The sequence below is a fragment of the Aedes aegypti genome, chromosome 3 (assembly GCF_002204515.2).
Source record: "Aedes aegypti strain LVP_AGWG chromosome 3, AaegL5.0 Primary Assembly, whole genome shotgun sequence".
Classification (NCBI taxonomy): Eukaryota; Metazoa; Arthropoda; class Insecta; order Diptera; family Culicidae; genus Aedes; species Aedes aegypti.
Genome location: NC_035109.1, coordinates 172,098,052 through 172,121,760, shown reverse-complemented (window position 1 = coordinate 172,121,760; position 23,709 = coordinate 172,098,052). Strand labels below are relative to the sequence as shown.

Below are 23,709 nucleotides of genomic sequence, written 5' to 3'. Positions count from 1 at the left end.
TGTCGATAATTGGCGAGGTTCTAAGATGCTGCTGGTGAAGAACACTGGAAGCATGTCAAGCGAGTCCTACGATATCTGCAAGCAACGAAGAAGTTAGTCTTAAAAAGAAAATCGAAGGAATCAACGGTTACTGATTACGTGGGCTCCGACTTCGCAAGCGACGAATGCGACCGGGAATGCGTTTCCGGATTTCTATTCAAAGTGCACGGAAACACTGTCGCCTGGTCATCAAAGAAGCAGTCGGCTGTGGCGATGTCGTCTACCGATGCCGAGTATGTTGCCATGAGTTCCTGCGTAAGCGAGACGATTTGGCTAACCGTATTAATGGCAGATGTTCGGCAAGATGTCTTACTGTTTCCTGTACCGCTCTATGAAGACAACCAAGGAGTGGTTGCGATGGCAGAACGAGAGGAAACCGAGGAGAGCCAAATACAGTTGCCGAAGGGAAGGTCAAACTGATTAATTTACATTCAGACTCAGAGGCAGCAAGCTGACATCCTCACGAAGTCCTTGCCCTCTCCAACGTCTATAGCTTCAAGAAGTAAGTCAGGTTTAGAAGGACACAATTGAGAGGGGGTGTTGAAATCAAAGCAACCCAGCAACAATTAAATTCTGCATTATATACAGTTATGTAACCTGTTGCTATGATCATTATGGTATTGCTGTGTGTGTTTGAAATGCAAATATCAAATGCGGGAACACCAAATGCGGTAAGATTTTCAACAGGGAAGGCGAAGTCAAAATTTGATTTTCTTTGCTAGGTTGGCGGTGATATGTATCATGGTTGCTAAGTTTCCTTTGATTACTTTGTGTTACCGCATTTGAAACTCAGTTAGACTGGATTTGCACGTCAAACGTAAACAGCATTATATAATAAGTTTCAACGAAACACGCCATTCACTATTCTCAGTTTGCAGAAGTTTTGATTTTAAGGTTGACATAAACGAACGATGTAACTACTAGGTACTGCGATGATTAATGAGTTATGTATAAAAACTGTCTTTTTTCCTTTTCTTACTGTTATATGAACGATATGTAGAAGGATCACATTAATATCAGTTACTAATTAAATACCAATAAGTAATTTTCATTAAAAATGCAATTTATGAAGTAAAGTTTTGCAAGATCGTAAAGAGCTAAGTTTGCTCTTATAATATACTTTAAGCCTCCTAGCAATTCAGAGCTGGCTTAAGAGAAGTTTATTTTAAGCATTTCTTATTCTTCTTCTTCTTCTTTCTGGCCTTACGTCCCAACTGGGACAAAGCCTGCTTCTCAGATTAGTGTTCTTATGAGCACTTCCACAGTTATTAACTGAGAGCTTTCATTGCCGATTGACCATTTTTGCAAGTGTATATCGTGTGGCAGGTACGAAGATACTCTATGCCCTGGGAATCGAGAAAATTTCCTTTACAAAAAGATCCTCGACCAGCGGGATTTGAACCCACGACCCTCAGCATGGTCATGCTGAATAGCTGCGCATTTACCGCTACGGCTATCTGGGCCTGATCTGGGTCTGAGTAAAGATGCGGAAATTGAAAATCTTAAGGCAGCTAACCGTCAAATGCTGTCGGACTCCAAGGCTAAAAACGTGAGTTTCCGAAATGGAGGCTGCTCTCCGAAGCCCAGGCATTGGCGAACGCCTAGATATAGTCCGGCAACACGGCATTATTGAACAGCTTATTAAGCAAGTTGCCGACTTGACCGCCACTATTAAAAAGCTGCAACAAACCATAAAACTAATTCATAGCTAAAGGAAACTTTGAGCAAATACCAAGGATGGAAATCTAGTGATCATGACAAAATCAATGATACATCGCGGTTGTTCTTTATCGTGCGATCATAGCAACAACGATAAACCATTGGTCGTCAAGTCCTCACAACAAACTACGCTCCGCGAAAAACGAATTCCTCGGCATGTGTGCTAACGATCACATTGACCAGTTTTGGAGAATTTTCACGCTTTTATTCTGCGATATGACTTCTAGCATACCATTTTTCATCCTAAAGTCAATCGGGAATGGTTTGAGCAAAAATTAACATCGTAAATGCGTTCTGATTCACATTAATCGCAACATGTTACAACATTCGACAAACGGTTTATCTGATGCTCCATACATCAGTTCAACGCACACGGAATGAGGTATCGCAATCATGGTTTTGCATAAACTACGGCCCTCTTAGATCATTCGAATACTATGTTATTTGTCGCTAGATTTGATTTTCTTCCATCCTTGGCAAATACCTGAAATTTCCGAAGAAAATCATTGAATTTCACAAACCTTTTAGCAACACCTTTTGAGAGATGTCTGATCGGATTACTTGGGGCATCCGTATTGAAACGGACAATCTCTTTTTGGTCTCATTTTCCAGGCATGAGGTCTCTCAAGACACTTAGCCACTATCAGCCTTGACGTGGTCTTATCGGCATATTACACTTCATTGACATTTAGATTACTTATTATAAAACAGATTTCAACAATAGATGAACAAAAGGTCCATTACATTCAATCACAAATCTTTGTGTTAATTTAAAGTTTATTAGTATTTTGATTAATTGACTGGTTAATTGGCACACACCCCTATTTTAAAAGGCTTCCGAGTTTGACTCCGCACCGGGCCCCGAAAACCCTAGCTACGCCACTGGATTGGGAGCTTTCGGATTTTTTGCAGTTTAGTTCTTTTTGGTCCTGGGACATGTTTGTCACCCAAATTGACTAAAGTTTTACAATAATATGCTCGTAATATATAAAAAATATTTAAAGCCCGATGGAATATAAGAAGAGTCCCAACCACCCTACCTGACAAATTGAATATGGTTTGTTTGAAACTATGATTCGTGGTTTACGGCCATCTAGCCTAGTGGAAGTTTAACAACTACCGAAAAACTAAATAATACATATACTTTGCAATTGGATTAGATGAACGCTTACAAAGCAGTGAGCTCGATTTGCGCACGGGGGTAATGTACACTTGATACCTTTAAGGCCTTTGGTGGACCACTTAGCGTCCACGTAGGGACTTCAAAATTTTACCTAATTTTTTTCTTACCTTAACGAGCACTTTACAATGACGAACTTATAACATTCCGCATTTTCGAGAAATAAGGGACGGCCTAGTGCCCAGGTAGTACAAGCCCTACTCAATATACATATAACGATTGAAATATAATATAATATAATCCATCATGAAGAAAATATCTCACCGGTTCTTGCTTATCTTATCTTATCCATCTCATGCTTATTTAGAGTAGATATTTTTTCTATCAATATAACGACTGAAAAAAATATCGAAAAATAAAAGAATTGTAAAACACTGATGATCTGGCATCACTGTTGTGATTTTTGGGCCGAGTGGTGCTTCCGTTGGTTAAAAAAAGGTGATTAGACGTTTGTACTTTTTTGGGGACACTTGGCATGGAATGACCCATATATAATTCGTATATGTCTGAAAACCACATTGAAATTGTGTTCCCTTCATGTTAATGACTCTGCACAGTACTATCAGTTTGTATGAGCTTGAACATATCTAAAAAGAAAATGAATTGATTACTTACTTATTATAAATATGATAATTAAATTGATTTATAACGCTTGGTAAATATGGATTAATTATGAGTGAAATTATGAAAAAAATCACGTGCTCGGCTGGGATTTGAACCCAGGATTCTTGTTTGCTAGACGAGCGCTTTGCCAACTAAGCTACCGAGCCACTTGGTGACCCAATAACTGAGTTGGTTACAACTTTAGAATTCAAATCCTGAATTCTAAAGTTGTAATTGGTTGGTTAGTTGGTAAAGCGCTCGTCAACACAACAATCCTGGGTTTAAATTCCAGCCGAGCACTTGGATTTTTTTTTCATAATTTCACCCATAATTATTACATCTTTACCACGCGTAATTAAATTATTTAATTTGATAACCATGAGGATTGGATTACCGAACAGCTCAATATAAGCGTCAGTTTATATTAAATATGATAATATTAAAAATATCAATTGTTATGTTATTTAGTATATGACTATTGAAATTTTAAATTTTTGAATGTGATATACATAAACCGCAATCATAGGCAAAAAGCAATTTTCATTGTCTTAATATTGCGGAATATGGATTTTCTTAAAAATATAGAATGTTTCTTTAAAATTCAACGTCCATCATGTTACTATATCAATCATGAACTGATAAACCTACTTCATGAAATTGTTTCGGTTTCATACTGGAAAATTCACGCTTATGAAATTCGCTCCGAAGATATAGGGACCGGTTCAAGACATTGGTTCCTATTGATGCATTATTAAAAACTGTTCTTCTAACGATAATAGTCATTTAGTGCTGAAAACATTTGTTTGGTTTAGCTTGTAAATATTATGAACTTTCATGATCATCAATAATATTCATAGAAAATAGAGTTTTCGATTAGTAATGAGGACTTGATTCTTATACCGCAATAATGGACAAATTACCCTATTGAATTATGAGAAACCTTTGACATCCTTTATTGTTTAATAATTCGATAAACCGCTCATCGATTAGATTATCGATCTTTACTTCCAAGACATCAAGGCCAATAAATAATATCCTCCTCGTTTCCAACCTGAGCAATGGGTGAATGGGTCAATGCGGCGATTCATCATTTTAGTCGAAATCAATTACCCGATTACGCATCAACAATGGGATGACTGTGATGTCTGGTAATTTACAATTGTGATTTCCAATCAGCTTCCCCACTCTTTTCCTTTGTGTCAAAGTGAATTGCCTTGTTTTCCACATGATTTCGCGATCCGTTCCCAGTTTGCGGCCGAGCTGAGTCAAACAAATTACCCTTTCGTCACGAAATTCGAACGTTTTTGGAGAAAGATATGTCTCCCTCGGCTCCGTTCCAAAGCGTCGCGATGCCCTTATCAAGCGTGCGGGATAATTTGTCATGATAGGCGTCATTAAAACGAAACGTGGGGAGAAAAGACATTTTATTGGTGCCACATCCAGCAACGAGTGATGGAGTCACGGTTGCTTTCTAGAACGTCATTGTCAGGAAAAATCTCCAGAAAATCTTTGCTCAGGAGTTAATTTCTATAACTACGGGCAAAATTTTAAACCAAAATCGATGGGTCTGTTTTGAAGTTATAAATTCTATGGAAAACAGTGAGAATTGAAAGGTTTTCATCTACTGTTATTATAAGAAAAAATACACGTAAAAACTAAACTAAAATTAATTAAAACAAGCTTTAATAAATTAAAACAACTTTATAGATAACTTCGCGACGAATGAAAATATCAGCTCATTTATGCCTTTCGGATGCACTTCAATCAATTCATATTTGGCCTTAAGCGTATTTTTTTTTTTACAATAACGGTTTGTGGAGTACCATGGAAAATGACGGCGACGGAATGATGACTTTTGAGGGACGGTTTTTTATGCGATGGACATCATGCAGGACGGCTCGGCAGCAGCAGTTGCGTTTCTGGGATTGTTGGCATCTGGAAGACCACGATTCTGCCCGGGCTGCTCGTCTGCCCAAGCCGTTCCTTAAATGGGTAAAAGTCACGAACGAGAGAGCAAGGTTAATAAAATTCCTCAAATTCGAAGATGGGTCGTAAATAACATGCTCAGCTCAGAAGGTCATCGCAGACGTGCTGCAACTTCCAATCAGTAGCACCCTTCGAGGGTCTACACTGAAGAGGCCTAAACTGGTTGCCGTCGGTGAACCGGAAGATGGACATGATTAATTGAAGTTTGACTACTTTATCCATCAAAATCCCAGCGTGTAACTGTGCATTCATTTGGATTCAATCTTTTCGAGGTCAATTATGAATCACGGGCTTCTAGGAGGGGAATGAAGAAGTCCAATCGATATCTGCAAACAGTAAGTAATCGAGGAAAAATATTTTTTTAATTCTTTGTTTGTTTCATTCCAAACATTACATTCCCCAGACAACCAGAAATCGCATGAAAGTTCACGTTACAACTCGTTTATTCATACTAATTACATCAAACCCGCAAAACATCGTGGATAAACTCGTCAGATTTATGACCTTCCTCGCATAAAACACTTCTTTTCTGAGTTCACTTGTACATTTTGTTTCGTCTCGTACACTCGTACAAACAAAATCGGATCACTCCGTAGCAGCCGTCAAATCAACATTTGTTATCATAAGTTAAGTCTGATAAGGTGACTGGTTAGTTCGGTAGAAAATTTATACACTCGCATTGTATGTTATTGTTCATCACATAATGTATGCACGCATATCGCCTCCACTTTTGTACGTAGAAGGCCTTTTCGCGACATCTTATAAGTGAAATGTTGCACATACAAAGCCTCCAGGTGATTTCGTAATACGTACATTTTGGTTGTCTGGGTCATTTCTTATATCTAGGTGTTCTGTGCTAGATAACACTATCATCCTAATTTGGTAAAACAAATTTAAGATTTTATTAACATTATATTACATTTCATTTGCCGTAGCAGTTCAGATTTTTTACAGGTGAGTTGATTTCACCTGCTTATAAGAGAAAAAACGCTTTCAATTTAATTAACCTAATTATATAACGCATTTATCGTGGCAATAGAAGATTGTAACGATTTTTGCCTAAAATTTTTCAATATTTAATTTGACATTTGTTCCAATGTTTCAACATTGGATATTCTGTGTAACTCATTGGTACTATACCAGGGAGGAAGCTTTAGAATCATTTTAAATTTTTTTTAGTCCTTTGCAGAGCTTTCTTCCTGGTCAGGCATTGCAGAATTCGCTCTCATTTGATTTTGAAGCACGAGCAAAGCAAGCGAAGAAAAACATCCCATTTGTTGCGGTCTATGATTGACAATGTCTGATAAATATGAGAAGCGAACAAGAGCCCCAAAGAGAGAGCGATGATAACATCCATTTTTCTCGCTTGTTTCCGTTGGGGGTAAGTGTTTTACTTCGCTGGCTCTATAAAAAATGCCCGAACTTCCGATAGCAATAGCGTCCCCCAGGTTTGAAGCTTGTTTAGAGGGGTTATATCATACACTGTTATCCTCCAAATCTGTTCAAAGTTGTAGCAGTATACAATAAACAGCCTCTCAAAATGTGCTGCATGTTATGATAGTTACAGAGAGCGATACGTGAGAGATTCTCTCAATTTTCTCAGGATTCAATCCCTGTTACTGGTATAACAAAGTTAGTCCATATTGATACAGCATATAGCATGGTTGGCCTGAAAACATGGTTTTGAGATCAGAAGCTTGTTGTTAAGACAAAGTCCCGATTTTCTGTTAATAACTGGATACAGAGATTTCATTTATCTGTTACATTTGGCAGCCCGCAATGTGTTTTTTGAAAGTTATTTTTTATCTAGCATGAACCCTAGATACAGTATGGTCCATAAAAATTCGAAGATCGTGAAATCATGTTTCATGGCTGTTTTATAAGAAAAAATTGAACGAGACCTTAATGATGTTCATCACTTGTATTGTTTAATTTGTTAAGACTCAGTTTTTCGCTATGGACATGATTTTAATCTGTTCTTTCATCACACTAGAGATGAAGCATATCTTCAAATTTTGTTATGCGGTCATCGAGCTCAATATCTTTGTGATGAAAGCTTCAAAAAACATCAACGATGGGGTGAGATTCTTCACAGACCTTGTCTCCAGCATTTGCCCATATCAAATGATAGAATGGGTTCATACCTGGATTATTGGAGACTTAAACATATTTTCGAAAAAAAAACGGCTTATTTTGGAGAGCGGTGGTTGAACCTTCATATAAGTGTGATAAACGGCTCTGTTTTGCTCATAACCTATGAGCTTGTATTGGTATAAGCTGTCTCTAACCGAAGTATCAAATTTCTTCCTCAAAAAACTGTTATAGACTTCCGTATTTAATTTTTAAAAAACTCAAACAAAAAATAAAGGCATATAAATCCCATTAGACGCAAATGCCCTCAAAACTATGGCCCTGGCAAAAAAAAATCATTGTGACCATGAAAAACACGTTCTTTAAGAACTGTTCCATCCTCTGATACTAAACAAACTAATATTTTCAACGATAAAGTGTGATTTTTGAAGGTGGAAAGTTTATCACCAGAGTGTACGACAATCAGACGCTGTTTTTAACTTTGAGTGGACGAAACCTTTAAATTTCTTTGCTTTATATAATTATTTAGGACGGTAAGAAAAACATGACAAAAATTATTCAAATAGCATAATTATGTTAGAATAAAGAACAGTAATCTTAAATTAAATTCACTCACATAAACAATGAAAATAACGCTTTTGGATGCTAAATTTATGTTCAAGCAATTTTCGCATTTTTTTATGGGCCATACTGTACTTTACTTCATCTGACCAATTTATTGGCACCCCTCTCATCGTAACAACATGTCTACTTGAAGGTTTCAAATAAAGAGCTTTTGGTTTATGTGGGAATATTAATAGTTGAGTTTTGGAAACATTTGGAGAAATCTTCTATTTTTGCAAATACGAAGAAAAAATATCCAAACTTTTTTTTTTCAATCTACTACAGATGACACGCAGGCTTCGGTCTTTGGCGGAGAGGCCTGTGTCATTCGCAAACAAGGATTTTTGACATCCCTGAGGTAACTCAGGTAAGTCAGATGTGAAAATAATGAATAATATTGGTCCCAAAATGCTGCCATGAGGAACACCAGCTCTTACAGGAAGTCTTTCAGACCTGGAGTTCTTTTACACCGCATCTCTTCCAAATCAGTCGGCCAGCAGTTTTCGAAAACGTTCTCTTGATTGGAAATGTTTTAGAAAGCCTGATTAACTTGATTTTCTATTAGACTAGTTACTCCTAAATTAAAATTATAGCAAGGTCTTGACCATTTTTGCAATTAGTTAGTAATATTTGTTTTCCTCTTTCACTAGTATTGGCTTCTGAGTTTTTTTTTCACAATTTTAGATAATTTCCAAAAGAGCTTAGAGTCAAGGTCCAAATGAGAAATATTATTTTCAAAATTTTGAAATATTTTGAGAAAAATGGGGTTAAAGACTAACACTTTGTAATTTTTTACTCGTTCAAATTTTGGTTCAATATTTCTACACATCTTTGACTTTTCTACAATCAATATAATGTGAAGTGCTAATCATGCAAAAATATAATCCAAACCTCAAAAAGAACGATTCTTTGATGGATTATGCGCACTTGGGCCACTCTGACTGAACGATTTCTAGGAAAATAACAATCATTTATTGCTTGCATGGTCAAACTGATTGCATATCTCTAAGATAAACAGATTATCAACATCAGAATCGCAAATTTTTCAATAATCCATATCTTCAATCCCAAAATTAATGGCATTACGATTACTTGAAAATTGCAGTTTTTGCAGGGTCAGGGTATTCAAGACCAGAAATATTCAAACATGCGTTCAGTCAAAGCGGACCAAGTGTAAATCTTCAGTGCCGGCCAAAATATACTGGTCCAATGAGCGGAATCCAGGATATTCCATACAGACACCATGGAACTATCAAAGTTCGGACTCTGATATCGACTCAAAAAATGCAATAATCAGTCACTTCATTGATTTTTGACACTTGGTTCACTTTGTCTGCACAGAATTTGTTGCAATTTCTGACCACCCTCGAAAAAAAAACGAAGTTTGGCCAAAACTAATTTTATTGCATTAATCGATGAAATATGTAATCTGAATATGTTATTTGGCGTTTTTATTGTTTCAGAAGGGGTTATTCACATACAGGTCGGACTCGATTATCCGAAGTGTCGATTTTTTTTTCACTCCGGATAATCGAATTTTCCGGATAATCGAATCACTAAGAAAAATATTGAAATCTTTGATAAAAGAACTAAAATATTATCTCTTTTCGTTATTTTATTTATATGATGCGGTGGTGTAGCCAGAATTTTTTGCTAGGAACAGTACGGGCCTTTACAAGAAAAACAAATTTTTGATCAGCATGCACAAAAAATACTTTTTCAAACCCCCTCTTCTTAAACACGTTCTTAACTGCAAAATCATTCATATTGTATATGGCAATACCAAATTTTCTCAGATTTATGCATAAAAATTGAAAAACAAGAACATCAAAAATCAAATTCCGGATAATCGAGTCTAAAATTCCGGATAATCGAATCCCGGATAATCGAGTCCCCGGATAATCGAGTCTCCGGATAATCGAGTCCGACCTGTATTACGTAACTTAAAAAAAAGTTTTTTTAATTAGAAATGCTATCAAATTAAGCTGAAAGCACAACTTTTGTTTGTATTTAAACGAGTTTGATCAAAATATGTATGAGGAGTGGTTAAATATATTTTATATAAACTTTGTATGAAAAATATCGTCAAAATGTATGAAAATATTGAATTATTCAAATAGCTCTAACTTGCAAATCAGCAAATTTCTGCAAAAAATTTAAACGTTTTTTGTAAGATCTAAGGATGTATTTTAAAGTGCAATATTCGAAATCGCGGCGACATGACGCGACAAGAGTTGTTTTTCATGTTCAAAATCATCAAAATTACTAAAGTGTAATATTGAACAGTATTAAAACTTCAACCAAATATTTTTTTCCATCCTCATGCTCGATAAAAGTGTTGAACCATAAGCTTTCAGATGGTGCGTAACTTTGGGAAAATATTGCATTCCTTAAATATGAATTTTGTACTTAATTTTATTGTTAAATTTTTCATTTCTTTGACTTCAGCCATTTTGACGTTATAAAAGTCAAAGAACTTTAAATGTTAATACAATTTCAATTAAGAATCATTATAATATAATACATGAGGTATATTTTAAAATGATAAAAACCATAAAAATCTCAAAAAAGTGTTTTGGTAGTTTTGGCCGCTCCTTTATATGGAGCCCGACCATTGCTTTATGATATCCACAGGATATTTACTAAATATATGTATATATACTAAATGTATGTCTCATTAGATTCTTTCTTAGGATATTATTTCGAAATGTTTCCTAGAATAAATTTGAACGTTAGTCCGAAGATACCTATGAGAACATCTTTGAATGTTCATTTTATAAAACCTAAAATTTGAAAGTTCATTTTAGGTTTTCTAAAATGAACTTTCAAAGATGTTGTATTGTATTTAGCACCAGTGCTAAATCTTTCAAATCTTTTAAATTCATTTAAAATATATTTTTTTTTTGTTATATAGGGAAAGTGTACTAGTTTTGGACATAGTGGTTCCCTATTTGGCCATATGCGGAATTCGGATAGCTTTCACATTTTTAATCTTTTTGAATGTTTTAACATCAAGATATATCCTATATCTTACTGCATAAACACAAAAAAACTTTTCAAAATGTTGAGACATTCAAATTATCACGTATGGCGAAATAGGGATCCACTTTGGCCATAATTGTTTAAAGTAGTCTTAAACACTGATGGAAACTTGTATATTTCCAGAAAATTCATCATTCAATCAGAGATTTCTACATGAACTTTCCCAAGATCTCCCAGAACAATTCACAAGAATTCCTAAAGTGAAACTTTATGGATTCTAAATATCTTCAAATGATTTTAAGAAATCCTAGGAAAATCGCTGCATTATTTCTTGAATAAGTTTCTGCAGCAAATTATGGTAAAATTTATATGTAAATTTTGAAGGTAATCAAGAAAATCTACTTTGAATAACACAAGAAAAAAATTGTCTGAACAAAGTACTGGATCAGTTTAAAAAATCTCTTGATCAAAACATGAAAACCGTTAAGATTCGAATCTCGGACGGCTTCAAATTCTAGATAATCTACTATGCATAAGAATGATTTCACTAAAAATGTTTCGAAATTTGCAGAAAAAATGTTCCAAATAATAATAAACACTTTTCACAGCAATTCATGAAAATTTACAATGTTCAACTAGTTTTGATTTATAAATTTCAAAAAAAGATATCTCCAAAGCTAAAAACCATTCATCGCTGAAAATTTGAGGGTATACGTAAAATTTTCTGAAGGTTTTTGAAAAAATGAGAATAGTATTATCCTTTTGGTCCCAGAACCGAAATAATACCCAAAAAAACATAAAAAAGCCTAAAAAACTAGAAGCTTTTATATTTTTTCATGTAAATAAATTTTTGTTTCAGAGTTTTATATTTCCTGAAATGTTGAAATCTTAAGCTTTCATTCCATAAAAAAGGAAATCGGTTGAGCTGTTCAAAAGTTATGATATGGGACTTACAGAGTGTGCCGATTAAAAAATGACTGATTTCTTATTTTCAAAAAAAAAAAATATCTAGAAAACTAAAAAAACTTACATCGCTGAAAATTTTACATTAAACGTGAAATTTTCTGAATTTAAAAAAAAATGAGAACAGCAATATCTTCTTTGGTCCCAAGACCTTCAAAACACGAAAAAAAACAAAAACTTTTGATTTTTTTCATGTAAAAAAACAATTTTTGTGAAATTTTATATTTTTCTTGAAAAGTTAAAATCTTTAGCTTTCATTTCGGCTAAGAAAATTGAAAATCAGTCAAGCGGAATGGTTACCCTAATCAAAAAATCCAAAAACATGTGTATCCTTATTTCGGATAAGGAATAAAATACAGTCAAACCTCCATGAGTCGATATCTGAAGGGACCATCGACTCATGGCGATATCGAGTTGTGGAAACAAATTCTTTGGAAAGCTGTTTGAGGGGACTATAGTAGTAACCATGAAATTTAATTTTGTTTTAAGTAGGGTTGCATGAGTCGATATCAAGTCATGGAACATCGACTTATGGAGGTTTCACTGTAGCAAATTTTCACGGAATTCGGTAACCTACTGGATTGGTTTTTCATGGAATGGCTGACTACTAATATTTTTGCAGATTACTTGCCTCTGTGGATTTTTCTTCTATAGTTTAGTGTACAATCTTCGAGAAAATGCATATTTTTATTTCGATGCCAAAGAATTTCGGAATTCTCGAGGAGTAATAGCATGACGAAATTTTAAAAATGAATGCTGCAATCTCAGTAAATTATAAACAAATTTCTATCCCTCAAGACGAAGCTGTAAATTTTGATTATTTTTTTAGCCAGCCATAACGTTGATCATGTAACTCGATCCAAGCCCGAGGTAGGAAATCAGCGCGTTTCGATGGCGAAGTATTCATTGAAGCCCTGAGGTGTGAACACTCTGGATCTGGAAACGATGAAAAGCTAGTTGCTGTAATATTACGAGCATGTAATGCTTCCATTCCGAAAAAATCCCCTTCCAGAGAGAAGAGGCTGCCGGTGTACTGGTGGTGCGAATCAATTGCAAATCTTCGAGCAGTCTGCCTTCGGACTAGACGAAGAATCCAACGCGCATGCACAGAAGCACAAAGAGAAGAACGCAGTGTAGCATTCAGAGAGGCAAAGTTAGCTCTCAAAAAGGAAATCAAGAGTCGAAAATCGACATGCTATGATACACTATGCCAGAGTGCCAATTCGAGTCTGTGAGGTGACGCCTACAGAGTGGAAATGGCTAAGACTAAAAGTGTCGTAGCGTCCCAAGAAAAGGCGCCCTAGTTGCTCCGATCGATAATCGATCTACTCTTCCCGCATCATCCCACAATCCCATGGCCTTCAGCGCCGTATGCGGCAGATGAAGGAGAGAAGAGACGAACGAAGAGCCGGCAGAACTCGTAAAATCATTCGCGTCAAACAAGGCACCGGGACCCGAAGATATCCCGAATGTGACCTTGAAAGTGACAGTGAATGCAGATCCGGATATATTCAGAACCACGATGCAACGTTGTATAGATCAAGGAATCTTCCCTGATGCATGGAAGCGACAGATGCTACTACCAAAGGCGGGGAAACCACCAGGTTATTAGCCGTCGGCGTATAGACCTAACTGTCTACTAGATACGACAGGCAAGTTGTTGGAGAGGTTGATCTTCAACAGGATAGTACCATACACGGAAGGTGTAGACGGCCTGTCCAACAACCAGTTTGAATTCAGAAAAGGTAAATCTACTCTGGACGCTACCGTTTTGATTCATATTACGGACAGCTTCAAATTCCGGACACTCTACTTTGTATGGGAAACATTTCACGCGAAATGTTTCAATTTTCGCTGTTCAAAAGTTCTCAATTTCAAGGCTCGTTTTAGTAAACTTTTTCCATAAGTATCTTTAGAAAATTATAATGCCCAACTACTTTAGATGTCTTTTTGGTGGTTTAACGATTTCGATTAATGATTTGACTGTTCCATTAATGATTATCATTAGCTGTCCGGAATTCGATTCAAAGTGTCCGGAATATGAGGCAAAAGTGAGGAAGCGTCCGGAATAAGAATCATGAAAAGGCCACACATTTTGATTTATTTAAAATTATTGAAGTTGCGGAAGCGTATTCTTCACCCACCGTTCGAAAGTAAAGGGCTTCCGACGCTCGATAGCGCTAAGGAATCATACAGAATGATTTATTTTGTATGCTCTATGCTGGGTTATATATCCCTGAGTCCGTAATATGAATCAAAACGGTATTTAGTCGGTCGTTCAGACAGCTGAGGTGGCAATTGAGCTAAAAAGTAACGGCAATCGTTATTGCGCGGTTGTCACTCTAGATGTGAAGAATGCGTTAAACAGCGCAAGTTGGGAAGCGATTGCCCACGCACTTCACCGCCTCAAGGTTCCGGTGCAGTTGTTTAAGCTTCTAGAAAGCTATTTTGATGATAGGATTCTTCTGTATGACACAGAGGAGGGGCAGAAAAGCGTTCGAATTATTGCGAGAGTACCTCAAGGTTCAATCCTGGGCCCGCTGTTATGGAATGCGATGTACGATGACGTACTGAGGCTGCCCCTTCCGATGGGTGTTAAGATTGTTGACTTCGCCGACGATATCGCCCTAGTGGTGAATCGATGGAGGAAGTAGAGTTGACAGCAGTTTATTCAGCTGAAAAGAGGCTGGATAAACCGCATTTTAGCTGAATAAGCTGTTATTTAGCTATCATTGTTACTTGGGTCGTCACAAGACTGAGGTGGTGGTGGTCAACAACCGCAAGTCCGAGCAACGATAGAGTCAAAGTGATCCCTTTGGCATCTTGGGGTAATGATCGATGACATGCTCAGCTTCGCTAGCCACGTTGAATATGCCTGTAAAATGGCATCAACGGCTATAGCGGCGCTTTCGAGAATAATGTATAACAGCTCTGCTGTAAATGCCAGCAAACGCAAGCTCCTAACAAGCGTGGCGCTATCCATACTAAGGTGTGGAGAAACAATCTGGTCAAAAGCGCTTAGAACGAGCAGAAACCTTAAGCGGTTGGAGAGCACGTACAGGACAATGTGCTTAAGAGTAGCAAGTGCATACCGAATTGTATCTAAAGAGGCCTTGTGCATCATAGCCGGGATGACGTCCACTGGAATCATCATCAAGGAAGATGTTCAAAGCTTCAACCAAAGAAGTACCATAGGTGTTCGCAACGCGTGTAAAGAAGTAACGCTCAGAAATTAATAGCAGGAATGGGATAACTCCACTAAGGGTAGATGGACCCATCAGCTAATACCAAATGTGTCAGATTGGTATGGAAGAAACCATGGGGAAGTGAACTTCCACCTGACGCAGTTTCTGTCAGGACATAGTTGCTGTAGGCAGTACCTGCATAGTTTCTGGCACTTAGAATCTCCTGCATGCCCCAATTGTGCTGGTTTGGAGGAAACAGCGGAACATGTCGTGTTCGATTGCCCCCGTTTCATTGTTGTGAGAGATCACCAGCTCGCTACATGCGGGGGGGACACGTCTCCCGACAATCTAATAGAGAGAATGTGTGCTTATGCCAACTGCTGGAATGCAGTAACTACGGCCGTCAATCAGATTATGTTAGAATTGCAGCGCCTATGGCGCGCCGACTAAAAGTTTGCTGCAGAGGATTAGCCCTGCCGAGGCTGGTCCCTTGTAAAATTGTTTAATTGGCTAAGAAAAGCAGTTTGCCTAGGCTACTTCTGCTACATGTGTCGTCTATATGCATTGGCCCCTCCACGAAGAAATACTATAAGGTGGTTCCGGGGAGTTAAGGGTCTGAGGCCAATGGTGATGTCACTGCACTATAAACCACTTGAGCAATTCAACAAGAATTGCTCGAGAAAAATGCACGGGCTGGTTTTAGAGGGTCGTCGTTGGTGCGGCATCCTCACACTGCCTTAGTTACCTTCTCAGGCGTCTGTTTGCAGATTTACTCCTTGTTAAAAACAAAAAAAAATACGTCTATCATTACGATAAACACAAAAGGTTTGATTCTCTTTTTAATTTGGATCCAGGTTTTAAAAAAGTTTTAGTAATAACTGCTATATTTGTGCTGTTAGCTTTTTAAAAATAAAACAGCCCGTCCTCTTTACCATTCAAAGAACGAGCATTCCAATTTGAATAATCATAAAATTATTTGAAACCATTTGAGAAACGTAATCCGATGCTAGTAAATTTTACACAAACTTGGACTGCTTCAGCCATAGTGGTGGTTTTGAAGATTGCATCAATCATTGGATTTAATTGTTTAGTTAGAAAATTAAAATTACAGGGAGTCATATTTCTTGAAGTAGGTACATTATCTGATGGTTTTTCGGTAGGATTTTCGGTAGATGAAGAGGTGGAATAAAAGTTTCCTTTGGCGGAAAGGGTTTCCGTTTGATTTGAAAGAATTAGAACGATTAAAACATTATTTACGGATACATCTGTTTCAAAATTTCAAGGGCTAAATTTGACTGAAAATATGAATCTTATAAGCAATTGAAAACAATGCAAAAATATGAATGAACAACAATTCAGAATACAAAATCTAATACAGCTCTTAATTTTTCTTTTCCAGTTTCCATCAATTCTGACTGCATATGATACGACCACAACGGAATCAATATTATCAATATTATCAATCAGCTAATGAAAAATCAGTGCGCGTGAAAATTTGCAACAGGAAAAAACTCATAACCCTGAATCAGAAAATACCATAGCGTGTGACCGTAAAGCTCAGCAACCCGTGGAAGGACGCTTATACTACCCTCTTGGCGGCGGCGGCGGGTCCCCACCGAAGCAGTATGGTACGGTCCGTCATATTTTTACGACCACATCAGATACTGTTCCGCTGTCATCATTGCGGTGGTTGTTGCCGTTGGAGCTCTAGGAAAATCTGTTGCTACCAGCAGCATCCAACGGCCCACGGTCCTTCAAGTGAGTTGGCAGGCAGATCAACAAGCATTTAAAGAAGGGAATCACTCTTTGTTCTATCGAAAATAAGCCAATAAAATAATTAGAAATAAGCAAAAATTTGAACAAATTAAGTAATAAAAAGGTTACTAAACCAGTGCAAAGCAACTAATTGTAAAATGAAGATCATCGTTTCATCACGAGTCATACATTTATCCAGCAAGACTAGCCAAGTTAGACAAACACAAGTGCTGAAAAGCAGGAAATCCAATTTCATAGGAAATTCCTGCAAGGAATCGATCAAGAAATCACTTTTTTCTCATCACAGTACGAACTTGAAAATAAATGTCAATTCAAACAGGAGTCGCTTTAAAAAATTTCTGCAAGGAATCAGCGAGAAGTTTCTCTAGCGATTCCTTTTTTTCAGCAAATAAAGCTTTAGGTATATGCATATTTTCGACTTTAATTGATTTTTCGCGATTTTTTCGAATTCCCTCTTCTGTATTAGTTTTGCTAATTCATTTTCAAAAATTGCTTGTTTCGAATTATGTTATTGGCTGTTCTCGAATAAATTAGTGATGGTTATCCTTTTCCCAGGGAACGATAGTATTTTCCCCGTTAAACAATCTAGACCCCAATGCGGGACCTGCACCAATTGGTGTCCTGCTGCTACTGCTGATGGCTACATTGAACCACCCTCAGCCTCCGACGCCACCATCCTTGATGAAGATGATGAAAATATTAAGATAGAAGATGACGTCCTAAATGGAAATGCTTTTACTGCTTCCGCCGTTGTCATATTGAGACATTCAGTGGCACTGATAGCCTGAACATCGGGAGCGAAGGAAAGTGAATGAAAGTGTGCCAGCGAATCGGAAACCATTGCCAACAAAACGAGAAAAAGAGAAAAAAAAAATCTCGACAAGGATTGTGCACTGAATAAACGAAAGACACAGAAAATGTATCTAGTTAAGGAAAACCTGGTGATAAGTGATGTGGAGGCGTCCTTGGGCACGGGACTCAAGGGCGATGAACTGCTGGGAAACCCATTTACCACTACGACTGGCGAAATGCGGCTCGGGACGGAACAGCTGGAGCTCAACAGTACCGAATACGGGTCGAATGATGTGCAAGTAAGTGGAAGCCAAAATATCTGACATAAATTTTCGCAAATCTGATCATAGTGCCTTTAGTGGAATAGAAATTCAGCTCCAATTTTTTTTAACTATAATTCAAATATTATAACGTGTAAATTTATATTACATTTAATAGCATTCATTTCTCGAAGGATTTGACTGGGATTCTCGGCTGAATAATTTGGAAATCGACGATATGACAACTGTTTTTTGCAACGTAATAACTGAATGGTTAGATACGAATGTTCCCTCAAAACGCAAGCCTGTCTCACCTGCGTGGAGCACTCCGTTACTGCGCGATTTACGTCGTAAAAAGAACTCATGTCAACGGAAACTGCGTTGCAATCGCAACTATGCCAACAAACGAAATTTCAATATCGCTAGCCAAGCCTATCGCAAGCTTAACTCGACTCTTTATCGCTCATATGTGCAACGCATCCAGTTTAGTTTACGAAGCAATCCAAGAGAGTTCTGGAAGTTCGTTAATTCGAAAAGGAAAAATCCTAGCATACCCTCCAACGTGTATCTTGACCACTCCAACGCAAATACGAATGCCTCTGCTTGTGAGTTGTTTGCCACACACTTTTCATCCGTTTTTGCTGATTGTCCTTTAACGGAAGATGAGGTTGGCGCTTCAATTTCTGCTGTTCCAATGAACATCGTCGACCTGGATTCATTCAGGGTTACTCCTGAGATGGTAATCTCTGCAACTGAAAAGCTGAAAAACTCGTTTACTCCTGGACCGGACAAAATTCCTGCCATTGTCTACGTACGATGCTGCGATGCCATTGCCCAGCCACTGTGCCGGATTTTCAACAAGTCATTTGATCAGCGAGTGTTCCCAGGAATTTGGAAACAATCTTTTATGTTTCCAGTACACAAGAAAGGTGATCGTCACGACGTTAGGAATTATCAAGGAATTACGAGCTTGTCTGCAGGATCCAAACTGTTCGAGATTATTGTTGGAAATTTCCTGAGTAACCAAACGATGAACTACATTTCAACAGATCAGCACGGTTTCATGCCCGGGAGATCGGTAACGACTAATCTACTTGAGTTCACAACCATCTGTGCGAACCAAATGGAGAGCAAGGCACAAGTTGATGTTATCTACACAGATCTGAAAGCCGCATTCGATCGAATTGACCATGAGATACTTCTTCGCAAACTCCTGAAATTAGGTGCCTCCGAAAGGCTAGTTTGTTGGCTGCGCTCGTATCTGGTTGGAAGAACGCTGCGTGTGCAGTTCGGTAATGAGCTTTCAAATGCGTTTACTAATAAGTCGGGTGTGCCACAGGGAAGTAATCTAGGTCCCTTACTATTCTCTCTGTATATTAATGATGCTGCGTTGCTCCTTGGACCAAATTGTAAATCCATATTTGCGGATGATGCAAAAATCTACGTCTCAGTTCGAACAATTGAGGATTGTCATCACTTGCAAGCCCTCTTAGATCGATTTGTAAATTGGTGCCGAAGAAATCGACTGACGATAAGCATCACAAAATGCTCTGCAATGACTTTCCATCGAATTGAACGCCCTATCATCTTTGACTACAAAATCGATGATATACTACTGAACAGATTAGATCAAGTATGCGACCTTGGTGTTCAATTGGACACTAAGCTGACCTTCATACCCCACATGACGGAAATCATTGCCAAGGCAAATCGCCAGCTTGGGTTTATTTCTAAAATTGCGCAAAACTTTACGGATCCCTACTGTCTTAAGTCATTGTATTGTGCCCTTGTCCGCCCAATTTTAGAGACTGCCTCGGTTGTTTGGACTCCTCACCAACTCACTTGGAACTTGAGAATTGAGAGGGTTCAAAAACGGTTCATACGGTTTGCGCTGAGAAGTTTACCATGGCGTGACCCTGTAAACCTACCTCCCTATCCAGATAGGTGCCAATTACTCAATCTGGACACGTTGGAACGTCGGCGTAATATTGCACAGATTTCCACTGCAGCTAAAATTATCAGTAACGAACTGAACACTCCAGGGTTGCTATCCCGAATCGATTTTCGCGCCTCCAGATGGACTCGCAACACAGCTGTGATCCAACATCGATTTCATCGCACCACTTTCGGTTACAACGAGCCTTTTTCTGCAATGTTAAGGACCTTTTCAATTGTGGAAGAGGAATATGAGTTCGGTGAACCTGCTAAACGTTTTGTCAACCGTATTATGCGATTACGACTAGTGTGATTCTCACTTTTGGAATGTTAATGATAATGTATTGTTAGTTATCTTAATTGCTCCTTTTATTATCATTTAGACTAATAAGTCCGATGAGTTACAATAATAAACAAATAAACAAATAAACAAATAAACATTTGGTTGGGTTTAACACGAAAGAACAACTTTATAATCCCTCACTATCGGACACCTAAGCCGCTAAATTCATAATTAAGAAAACTATTGGTTTTATGGAGTTTTATGGGCACCAACCATTTGTGAGAAGTAATAAAATTTTTGTGGCGTAGAAACATAAATTTTTAAAAATTATTATGAATTTTTCCAGTACATTTCGATGACGCATTTTAGTACCAAATTGACCAATCGTAAAAGGTGGTCCCAAATTCTGGACCCAAATATCATTGAATGTTTTTACTCCAGAAATAGTATTTCATTGTCAATTAAATACATTTGCAACATTCACAAGAGTAATTAAAGTTTTACTTAGTAGATTTGAAGTTTTCCATGAGCTACTGTGACCTAGAAGTTAAGATGATGTGGTAGACATCACTGCGAAAATCGTAATTCTCGGTGCAAAATGTAAGAAAACGTCACTAGGCTTGGGTTAATTCATAAGCATTTTTAAAAACATATAGTAGTTCATTCCGATGCATGCAATATTTTAATATGTAACCACCATTTCAAACACAGCTGTAGTACCCAGAAGCATTCGTATTATGCGATAAGAACACGGTTTATAGGAAAAAAAAATTGCTTCACAAATATAGAAGAAGCGAGATGATGCTGAAGGCAGCCGTGAGTGTAATTGCTCCTTAGTTATGATTGAAGTTTTAATTGAATTGAAATTTTGAATCTTTTGCTAGTTGTGTTTCTTTGAGATTAAATTATGCCATACATATTATTTCTGTTCCCAAATCCTATAAACCTAATGCGCCCGTTAGTCTGCAAGCGAGAGAATAATCTAGAAAATGCTCGTCCATCAATTCCCTATCTGAATGGACCCCGTTACATTCGTCACATTATTCATCATTACGAATTTCCGTTCCATTACAGCTGTCCAGCATGGATGAAAGTGCCCTGAGGACAAACGACACGACTCTCAACAGCACCGAGCAAGTGATTGATAGCTTCTACTTTTACGAGGTAAGTAACCAAGGGCTTCTGATTCAATTATGTATTCCAGCTACGGTGTATAATTCTATTGCCCTAGAATGACTGTGCCGGACCGTTTGGAAATGGTTCGTGGTTTTGGGATTTTTTTTATTTGCCTTCTGCTTTCTGGTGAATGACAGAAGCTCAAGCCATCATTTACTAAATAGCACAAGAAAGGGGAATAACCCGAGATTTTATTTTCATTGAATTACCCATCCGTGCATATCTGATTTGCAGTTTCATCCTCTTGAAATTTTAATTACCTGGTTCTATCCGCTGAATGCAGTGCCCACTTTTGAAGTAACGGAAACCAGTTTACTGGCCTGCAAACAGGAAGCAATGTCAGTAGAAATGTGAAAGGGCTCTTCAAGTGGTTGATGTGCAGCCAGAAGAAGTTTTTTCCTATTTGTTTTTAATGAAGTAAATTGAGTTTTGGAATTCGTTTCATAAAATTTATTAATTTCATTAGAACTTTACCCCTTTAATAAAAAGTTTGTCTATCGATGGTGGTGGAATTATCGTTGAACAGTGCCCTAAAACATATAGAATCCACTTCTAAGAGAAGATGACTTTCTTGTTGGTGTTTGAGATAGTACGGGTACGTGAATGATAGGGGGGATCCCCCAGTACCGGACACTTAAGCCACTAAATTCATAATTCGAAAACTATTGATTTTATGGGCTCGTGTTACCCATTTATGATAAATATTATCATTTTTATAGTGTACAAAAATAAATTTGAAAATATAAATATGAATTTTGACAATTTATTTTGATGATGTATTTTAGTACCAAATTGATCGATTTTGAAAGGTGGCACCCAATACCGGACACGATCTGGAAATGCCTCGAATTCTGCAAATTTGAACATCATTGAATATGTACACTAGAGGAATACTTTATAATTTCCAATCCAATGCATTTGCAACATTTACAAGAATGATTTGAGTTTTTCTTAGTTTACAAGATGCATATCAAAAACCTTTCCATATATGATGAAAAATAGCACATTTTTCGATGTTGTTCTGAATGTTCATTCTTCTTAATTTTATTGCATGTTTGATACCATGATCGACGGAACCCATGAAAAATGAAAGTATTTGTGTCTTAAAATGACGCAATAATTACAAAGATATCATATAACAAATCATGCTGTCCGAAACTAAGGGACAGGAGCTGCTTAACGAAAATTGTAATTTGTCCATATTTAGTTCAATTATGGTACAAAATACATTCATACTATCAAATTAGGATTATGTTCGATCAAGCTTGCGTGATCCAAAGTATTTTTGCATATTCAAAATATTTACAAAATAGGCTCAAAATTAAGAGAATACGTCAATTTTTTAAAGATTTTCAAACTTTTATACTTTTTTAAAAAGGCTTGCATATTTCAAGGATGTGTTATTCTACGCAAACATTAGTCTACATAATACCTTTCTTTTCTACTAATACACCATTGGACCATGATTTCTCAATGTTTCGACTTTGTCTGGTATTGGGTGCTGTCCGGCACTGGGGGATCTCCCCCTACATAGAACGCTAGTAGGTTACAGATGCTTAAATTGTTAAACCACAGTCAAAATTTCTATGATTACGTATTTTTACACGTTTTAAAACTTGGACGCGAAATAAAAAAAAGTTTGCATCGCAGCGTCACCTATGCGGCGAAATTTTCAACTAACTTTTATCATCAACTTTAAAGAACAAATAAATCCAAGATAAGTCTCCTTTGACACCAACCCGGAAAAACGCACTCTAAAAATGCTAGAGTAGGGTGGGGCTTATTTCCAAAAATCTTTCGTAGTCAGGATTTACAAAGTGGAAAATGATCATCGGTCCCAAAATAACATCCTGTGAAAAAATGAGAATTTTTGGTGAAGGTTTAGAGGTGGCGCAAAGGGCGTATGTGCAGTTTTCCCATTTTAGTGAACTCTGAAAAATTTTGGTATGCTTTTTAGCTTGTTTTGGTGATTTTAAGACCCTTAAGGGCAAAAAATCACCTCAAAATTGCGATATCTCTACTCCTTTAGATGATATTTGACGAAATATATTTTGTACATGCGATTTTTGGCCCTTGTATAGGTTACGCTGACTGATTACTATGAACCCGAATAAGCATATTAATAGCTGGGGAGGA

The 23,709-nt window shown here is 37.2% G+C and overlaps 1 protein-coding gene across 2 annotated transcripts in view; it reads left to right on the top strand.

Annotated features, from left to right (window-relative positions):
* LOC5570884 (cardioacceleratory peptide receptor) overlaps positions 1-23,709 on the top strand; it is a 362,493-nt gene that overhangs the window by 209,343 nt on the left and 129,441 nt on the right. Inside the window, exons 2-4 of one of the 2 annotated variants that reach the window (XM_021855915.1) lie at positions 16,751-17,109; positions 17,683-18,218; positions 21,472-21,561. In XM_021855915.1, coding sequence (XP_021711607.1) covers positions 18,045-18,218; positions 21,472-21,561 — 264 coding nt within the window. In that variant the 5' untranslated portion in view covers positions 16,751-17,109; positions 17,683-18,044. The other variant, XM_021855916.1, reaches the window with a different exon arrangement.